At 38.0% G+C, this 9,156-nt stretch overlaps 1 protein-coding gene across 2 annotated transcripts in view; it reads right to left on the bottom strand.

Moving 5' to 3' along the window:
- Positions 1-203: 203 nt before the first annotated feature.
- Positions 204-9,156, bottom strand: part of LOC104373843 (neuronal acetylcholine receptor subunit alpha-7) — a 40,973-nt gene continuing 32,020 nt past the window's right edge. For both annotated transcript variants that reach the window (XM_086620340.1, XM_086620341.1), the window contains exons 5-10: positions 6,955-7,034; positions 5,601-5,768; positions 5,027-5,221; positions 3,639-3,725; positions 2,864-2,973; positions 204-722 (exon numbers count right to left, since the gene is read on the bottom strand). In XM_086620340.1, the coding sequence (XP_086476466.1) occupies positions 204-722; positions 2,864-2,973; positions 3,639-3,725; positions 5,027-5,221; positions 5,601-5,768; positions 6,955-7,034 (1,159 nt within the window). The remainder of the gene's footprint in view (positions 723-2,863; positions 2,974-3,638; positions 3,726-5,026; positions 5,222-5,600; positions 5,769-6,954; positions 7,035-9,156) is intronic.

Below are 9,156 nucleotides of genomic sequence, written 5' to 3'. Positions count from 1 at the left end.
ACAGGAGCTGCGCACAGGCAGCCCAGGGACAAATCCCTTCTGAAATGGTGCCACTCTTCTGAAAGGAACGCGGGACCAGAGAGCGGAGCGAAAGAAAGCAGACAATGAGAAGCAGTATACTCATTAAAAACAAGCAACCAAACAAAAAACACATTCTCATTTGCTACATATCATACTTCAGAGAATCAGATTGTAGTTAGGAGTTAAGCAAAATCTTTAGACACAGCCTCCACAAAGTTTGGTGCTGACATTAAAATACCAATTGTACAAATGATTGTGAAGACTGAAAAAGCCATCAAGCAGAGCCGATCCACTACAGAGGCCGCAAACTTCCATTCATTGCAAATGGCTTCCTCTTCGTCCTGGTCTCTGAATCGGTTTGCAATGTACCTGACCTCTTCCAAGATCTTAGCCAAATCTGGGTCACCTTCAGAGGGGTGGCCGCTGTGCAGCAGGTTTTCTTCATCTGTTGGTGAGCAGGTCATCCTCCCGCAGATCACCCCTGAATCAGTGGTAGGTGTGCAGTGAACCCCTTCCAGCCCCCTAAACCCAATGTATAGCATATTCCCATTACTGGATTGCTGTCCACTCACGGTGTTCATCTCCACGCTTGACAGGCTACATCGATGCTGTTTATGTTGACAGGCGGGACGCACTTTATCTTCCCCTGGTCTTTTCATCCTCAGAAACCAAGCACACCAGTTGAGAAGGATGATTCTTGTCTGAAAGAAAATTTTTGAGAATAAGTGTCTCTTCACACAGCCACTGTCTTTGGGCGCTATTGGTACTTTTGCAGCCAGGGCGACTGCCTGGTCCATGGTCTCTGCTTAGTCTGCACAGGAGCTCTAGAAAATGATGCCAGAGTTTTCCAACTGATTAATTTGCCAGTCACTGAGGCTGCTTTCTTATTCTAGCAGTGCTCAGATTGCCTCAGGCTGACTATCACGACTGGGAGTTCCCCCTTCTCTGATAGGAGTCTCTGGAGTGTTGATTTTTCCATACGCTTGAACAGTGATATGGCAACCTTTTCCACCTTTACTAGAAACCATGAATTTAAAAAAAAAAACACCCACTTACTGAAGAAGTTACTATTTAATAGTCTTAATAGTGCTGCTTTAGATTACAGTCAATAAATTACAATTGTTTCACTCATATTTGTGCTCTAATATGAAATTCACATGGCGCCACTGTTTGGAGGGGGCTGCTAAAACATATGCTAGTCTGGACCAGACTGGACCACCAAGCTTTACAATGTTTTGGCTCTATTCTCACATTACTTTCATGACAGCTGATTGCAGATTTTAGAAAACAGATCTGGATATAGCATGGAGAAAAGATGGAAAAACTACTTTGATTTAAAAAAAAAACAAAAAACCCCCCCAAAAAAACACCAAAACCCAAAACTTTGCAAATTTAATTGATGTGTATAATTTTATTGTTTTCCGCATTGCCTTAATGGGGCCTTACAGAAAGTGCAGGCAAGCCAGAGACTGTCTCAGTTAAGATGCAAGCTTCTGTAATATTTCAGTCAGATTTTAAGAGCTTGTTCCAGTGTTTCTATTCCAGAGCACTAATGAAATATTATTGTCTCATCTAATATGCAAATCTTACACTGTAATTAATATTAGATTTGATCCATTTATTCTGACTGTGGATTGCCACTCAGTATATATTATATCCAGACAAATATCTCAACCAGAGACAGATCTTGCCCTGTTACTCTATTTACACTATCGAGCTTCACCAAGAAGGATAATATTTCATTAATTGAGGGCCTGATCCAAAATCCACCAGTATCCAAATAATGTTTAATGGACTACAGCTTCTCAACACTAAAGCTTGCTCCTCAACCTCAAGTACTCTGTTTTCTGAGGATGTTTGGCTCAGTACTAAACATTTGTCCCCTTTAGGTCATCAAACATGCGTCTGAAGATATATACACATTTTATTCTCTTAATTGAAATTTATTTTAAAGTCACTGCCCCAGAATAGGCCAGGGAATATCTCATTTTCTCTTGTCCACAGGGCACTGCTGTAGGCCATTCTTTTTGGCTAGTAAGGATAATAACTTATTGTTCTGGAGAGGAAAAAAAAAAAAGAAAGGTCTTTCCATCTTCAGTAATGCCTGATGCTGTCATGAGCTGGATAAAATCAGGAAATGTGGATGGTTAGCTGATGATACTCATCAGTATTTAGTAATCCAATATCAGCATAATGTTCTTTGTAAAAGCAACCACTCATAGAAGTACATTATAAAGAAAGTCTTAGATGCTTAGAAAAATACTTTAACTGTTCTTTGCACTTTACAGACATTCTTGACCAGAGATGTAAAGGTGAGGATTTTCACAGCAACTTTCACTTCCACTTTAACAGTCACCTTTAACAAGTGGTTTTTAGGCTATTGATGTTTCTGTATGCACAGCAGCTAAATATGTAGCAGCTGCACAGTTGCGCCTTGAGGCCAGGCTATTTCATGCATTATAATCTCCATCAGCACCTTACTCTTTCCTCCTACCTGTTTCACTTCTGACATCTGCAGCTTATTTGACAATCACCTTCATTTATATATTTAGATTTTAGCAAAATACTGAGGTGCTTCTAGCTGTTGTGAAGGAGATTCTGGATATAGAAGCAAGTTGAGGTATATTCGTTCTCTTTCTTGCACACACACCCTCTCTGACAAGCTGATCACAGGAAAGGTATCTGCACATCCAATTTCCGTTGAAACTACTTTTCAAAACAAAACATTTAGGAAGGATTTATGTTTTTAACAGTAAGAAGTAAACATGGGTCACTAGCTACTTTATCGGATCCCTGATCTGGACATTTACACAATGGATAATGAATGAAAATCAAACCTTACCCATTTAGGCATTTTCCCCCCATCTGGATCATGATGATGGTATTGTAGAACAATAACAGTGACAACAACAGAAAGACCAACAATAATCATAGTGCTGGCAAAATACTGAGCTGCAAAATAAACAGATAATTACAGCAATATAATTTGGCTGATATTGCTTTGTAGCTATTGTAAGGGATATTTATATACGTGCATACACAGTGTTAAAACTTCTCTTTCCAGTATAGTGATACAGGTGCTACTTTAGGTAATTATGAAAGATTTCTCAAAAGCAGAAAGAGCAGCTGTTATTTTGAGAGGACAGCCAGCGTTTAGTCTACATTCTCTTTCTGGACCTTAGCACCTGCCTTTTCTAAGCAACCTTGGAAAAGATAGCCCTCTAATTTTCCTTCACCTGTATTGTAAAGATGAGCTAACACTTCTTTCTGTTTTAACGATTGCAATGGGAAGATTTAATCATGTTTAGCTCTGTATTCCTAATGTCTGGGCAATTGTGTTGAAACTGCAGCAACTTCCTTCATGGACAAGCAACTCCCTTATGCCTTCCCAAAATACACATAGGGTCTCCATTTTCTTCAGAGTGGAGAGCATGGAAGTTGTATAGGGGATCGCACCCATCAGAGCCTCTTATCAATTGACAACATTCTTCTAATTTAATTGCAGTAGGCCATTGCATAGGTGGTAATTTGCCTTGCTGCTGGCCTTCATGCAAAGTCACTACACCTCATTTGACAAAAAAAAAAATAGAAGTGAATAACATCTATAGTTAGCTTACCAATTAAGGGCACAGAATCAGATGTTGCTGGCATAATTTCAGCCACAAGTAACATGAAGACAGTGAGAGACAATAAAACTGTTATACCTGAAAAATAAACATGAAGTATTATATTAGATCAGTAGCTTGTAATTACAAGGCAGTAAGAAGCAGAAAATGAATCTCAAGGAGTGCTTTTTGCAAGATGCATTCCCACTGTTACCCTCGCACCAGCACATTAGTGGTACTCCTGTCCTTTCTTGTACTACCTCAAGTTCAGGGTAGCAGTGGTTGCACAGACATATATATTTTTAGATCCTTGTAACTCTTCAGCTTTTATCACTATTTGCTAATTAGCTGAGGTAAATCAAAGTAATTGGTGCTGCTTGTTTGCTTTAGAAACATGGTGTGATTTTGAGTACTTGAGCATATGACACTTGATTAATTGGCGTGGAAGCTACAGGTGGTGTAATGTATAATATTCCTGAAAAACAGATTTGCTGTCTTGGACAGACTTTGATATCTTTTGATATTAGCTGTTGGGTTCTGCACGTGGCTATGGCCAAGCAGTCTTGACTGTTGATTTTTTGGAGTTCGACTTCTGTTGCTCAGTGATGAGTTCCCACCTTTCTGGAACAAGGCTCAGCTCTTTTCCTAGAACTAGTCTGAAACAATAAGGAGTCATTGTCAGGTGGAAAAGGATTTGGGAACAAAGAATTCATCTTAAAATACAGAGAGAGAATTCTTGGTTAGGGAAGCTACTACTCAATTAAACTACGTTCTGAGGAAACATGAATTTTTAACAGCTATGTTCACTTAGTAGAAGCCAGTGCATTATTTGCAGTTTTGCATGGGACAAAAAGTTTCATTACATATTTAACCTCCACCTCAAGGATCAAGTGCTTAAAGTCACCAGAGTTGCTCCACAAATCAATACTTTAGTTAAAATTCACTATAAAAATTAGAATAGTGGCAGTTAGAATCAATCTTTCTGAGAAGGCACCTTAGGCTCTTAATACAACTCACTATTAAAAGGAAACAGTAAGAAGAATTCCATGTTCAAATGCACAGTTGTAAACTTAAGTTTTACTCAGTGATCGTGGGACTTTTCTTCAGCAAATAAGCTTCAAAAAATAAAACCCTGCTTCTTAAGGAAGGTAGTCAAGAACTGTCATGCCAATAATGCTTGGTTGGCTGAAATTTCTCCATTTCACAACTTCAGAGTACCCTGTGCTGAGAGCAAGGGTTAAACATCACACAGCTTCAGCATCAAACGGTGAAAACAGCTCATGAGCCAGAACAGGGCACACAAGCTGTTCCTCCTTGCCTACTAAGACTGCTTAGAAAACTTTAAAAAGGACAACTTCTTTTGGTTTGGTCATATTTACAGTATCCTATTAAGGATTTACCTAGTGAGATCTTTTCTCCCGAGTCTGCTGGAAGCAGAAAAACTAACAAAGCAAGTGCAGATATCAGTACACATGGAATAAGAAGATTGAGTCCATAATAGAGAGTCCTACGTCTCATAGTTACTGTGAATGTTACATCTGGGTAGGGTTCTTTACAACATTCATAAAAACTCTCAGTTCTCTTCCCAGGAACACCTGTGTAGGAGGGAAAAGGAGGAAAACCAGAAATTATGTGAATAAACTGTATATTATGTAGTGATTATTTAAAAAAAATGTAGCTTTCTAAGTTTTACTATAGGTAAAACTACTTCTTTAAGCTTAATTCCCAATTAAGTCATTTTTGTCAGATAATAAAGGGAAATCAGATAACTTACTGAAATTCAAGCAGCAATTTTGTCACCTACTTTTTAATGTTGGTTTTCATCTTGCATCTAGTCTCAGAGTTTCAAATGCCACTAGCTAGGTCACTTATTAATTTAATTTCTGTATTCATTTCCCAATCATTATTCCATCCACTTCAGCAGTGCAGCCAAGGCTGCAAGTTTATAGTGTAAATAAGCAATCAAGAGCTTACCTACTAAATCCCACTCTCCATTTGAAATATAGCCAGATATATCTGCTTCTTGCATTTGTAAATCCAAGGACCAGCCTCCATAAGTCCAGGATCCAAACTTCAGGTTACACTTCTGAACGTCAAAGGGAAACCAGCGCACGTCTATGTAGCATGAGCTTTTAAATATGCCTAGATTGGATTTTAGACAAGAACATTTAATTTAAATCCTTGTGCCACATAACTTCACGTACATTTTGTAACCAGACTTCGTGCTACATTGTGCCCTCTGTTTTTTACTTGCAAAGTGTGTTTAATCTCTGTTGTGTCTTGATATGTGAATAGCAAAAGTCAGTCACAGAAAAGGGAAAGAACTGCACCATTAATGTATTGATGTTGTAATCTATTTTTTGAAGCAAATTTCCATTTTGGCACATAGTGGGGGAATATTTAGAGAAGAACTCAGATTTCTAGATACTATATTTCAGAAAGACATTAAGCAGAATATGCAGTCTGTTTCTCCTGTTTCTTTTACTGAGTAAAATAAGATATCCTGAAAGATTATTTGCTGTCTCATTAGATTTACATGAGGGGAAGCTAACTTCTTATTTTTCACTTGTTGAGTCAGGCCCTGTCATTTAGCAGCTTTCGAACTGAATTGAAAAACCCCCACCACATGGAACATCTTAAACCGAAAGAAAAGCAAGCAAACCCTGGAAGTTCTCTAGGAATCTTAGATGGAAAAACTAATTTGTCTGGAAAGCACATGGCTCTATTGCTGTAGTTTCTAAAATTCAGAGTCTAGGAACAGTTAACTCTAAGAATTATGCTAATTGAGTTTGGGAACAGAAACAGTACTCCACTGTTATACATCAGGAGAGTCAGTGATATATTTCTGATATCAAATAAATATCACAGACTACTTGACTTTCAGACTAAAAATTGTTTTGATGAAGCATCCAGTGAATCATTTCAAATAGAAGGTACATCCAAGTTGTTACTAAGCATCTTATTGTAAAGTTAATGTATTAATAGAAGAAACAGCTAAATTAATTAAATAAATTTTATTAAGAGGCATTACCATGGCTTTAATAAACAATATATTTTCATATTAAGGGCTTTTATTTTTTTACCTTCTTTTATACTTCCACACTTCTGAAAGAGTGCATTATGACAGAAGAATTTACATAATTGTGGTAAAATATGTATCTTGTATTGTGGTTTTCATATCAAAGTGTTCACCATGTAATGCACAATGCATCTAGGCTTAAATCTATCAGATGATGCTAGCTAGATAAATAAAATATCAGAGAATTTGAAACCACACCATGCATAAGTAGTCTGAGTTATCAAAATTTATGATATGAAAACAGCCTACCTGGTGGCAGATATTGGCAATGTCCTGAAGAATTGACTAAAACGTTAGTGTGAAATGTAGCATCAAATCTTTCATCAGCACTAGGGTAGGGAAGAAACAAAATGGGTTATATGCTTTTTGACTGGCTGAAGAATATCTGAGACGAATCTGCTCTTCATAAAAGGATTATTTCTCCCCAAAAACTTGACAGCTTTTCTCCTGTCACCATTTTTCTGTGGCCTCAGAGTAACTGGCCTGAAACTACTGGATTTGTTCCTGATTAATAACTGTAAGTGAAGGTGAGCCACCTCATTCTCACTGCTCACCTGTCCCACTGCGTTCATTACAGTGCCTTGGCTCTATTCATTTCCATTTGGAAAGTAAGTACTTTTTAAAAACTTCGCAGGCAACTGTGCAGGGAAATCTGTTCTCTTGCTGTCTGCATTAACAGCAGTTAATGAACACTGAAGAGATGGATACTCAGTGTCTCATCCTACCCCTTTGCATGGGTGAACGTTACTACATGTCATACGTAAAACTGTTTAATGCAGCTCCAGCCTTGTCTACCTGAGAACCCACAAACTGACTTCTGCAAAAAAAAGAAATCCTAGTAGAGGTGTCAGTGTAGTGGTGCTGGCCAGGACCACCCTGGTGTGCTGTTCTTACACGTCTCTAGAAAAGAATCATAATATTACTTGGAGAGTGCTTCAAATTTTGAATTGGCAGCTACTGCCAAGGAACATCTGGACTGCATTTAAGACCCACAAATTTACGAGGCATTAATATTTTAAGAACTTCTAGATGGGAAACAGCCTATTTTCAAATATTTAGATGATGAAATAAAGACTCTTTCCTATGAAAAGTTTAGTAAGTTTGCTGACTTAAATCACTCTGTGAAAGATGTTTAGATTATTTAGCATTGCAATGGACATATACACATATAGTATTGTGCTCTTTCACAGTTCCTATTTCCTACTGCAGGTTTTTGTGGTAAGGTATTCCAGATTCTGATTTATACATCCTTTAAAGTTCGGTACCTAGGTATTCAAGAAATTGTCATAGTTATTGAAACTAGGTCGAGATTAAATTACACAGAATGTACTGGGAAGGTACTAGCAGTGAATGATCTTTGCATCTCAAAATTATTTCAGGAACTGCCATGTTGAGTTCACATCTGATGGCTGTTGGTCCTGATTATAGACGTAGGCTCCTTTCTTGGGCTTTCATTTGTGCAGAGGATAAGCAAAATGAGACACAGGCTGCTGGACTTTGTTGTATTGCTTGTAGTTTCCAAACGGTCACCTTGGAGGGACGGTTCGCATGAAAGGCAAAGGCAGTGCCAGCCGCCCTGGGGCAGGGCACAGGAGGTCGCAAGAGCCTCAGGGCCTGGCTTTTTGCTGCAGTCTGTGCTTTTGTTGTTCTAAACACCTGTGTTGTCTCTAGGATGGTTTGAACATGACAAGTCTGATGTCTCTCTGCCTATTAGTAGTTTAGTATCTCATAAGTTTTCTCATCACCTTCTAAAACATCATCGGAAAAATACAGGAATAATCTGAGATGAGGAGAAAGTGAAATATTCATAATCCTAACAGAAAATAAATTATAATAAGTGGTATATTTTTCCAGCAGGAAAACCTGTATTGAAATACTCTTTTTAAAAAAGAGGACTTCAATATTTGATCTATTCTGATGCAAATTTTGTATCTCAGACGCTAAAATAAAGCAATCGTTATTTTAGTCATTGTTACTTAGCATTTTATTTTCCCCTTATGTATTTGAAGAAATTACTTTCTAAAAATATCTGGACTTGTCTGTGGAATGTGCAGAGAAGAAAAAAATAAATCCAAATAATTATTTGCCCATCTGGAGCTGTGCTTTTTCCTGTAGTGAGCAGCAGGTTCACAGTGTTGAAAATCTTTGCAACTATTTATTTTGAACGCTGAAGACAAGCAGAAAAGTCTAAATATTGTGTATGTAGCATGAACAGATTCTAGTACTTTGAGGGGAAAAGGCAATTCGATTCTAAGGTGGTTGAACTAATGTAGGTTGCTCTCCTTCAGCTTCACAGCTCATGGCTGGATTCTCTGAGTTCCTGTTGCAGCTTCTCTTCCAGTTGGAGCACTAATTGTTCTCCTTCCTCATCTTGGCTGCCTGTTTTCATGACATTTGTGTAAGAAACTGGTATTGCTAAGACCTCTACTGATCATGCTGCTAAATTTGCCA

This window comes from Tauraco erythrolophus, chromosome 14, assembly GCF_009769465.1.
Source record: "Tauraco erythrolophus isolate bTauEry1 chromosome 14, bTauEry1.pri, whole genome shotgun sequence".
Taxonomy (NCBI): Eukaryota; Metazoa; Chordata; class Aves; order Musophagiformes; family Musophagidae; genus Tauraco; species Tauraco erythrolophus.
The sequence above is the reverse complement of the archived record's forward strand: the minus strand, read 5'-3'. Positions and strand labels throughout refer to the sequence as shown.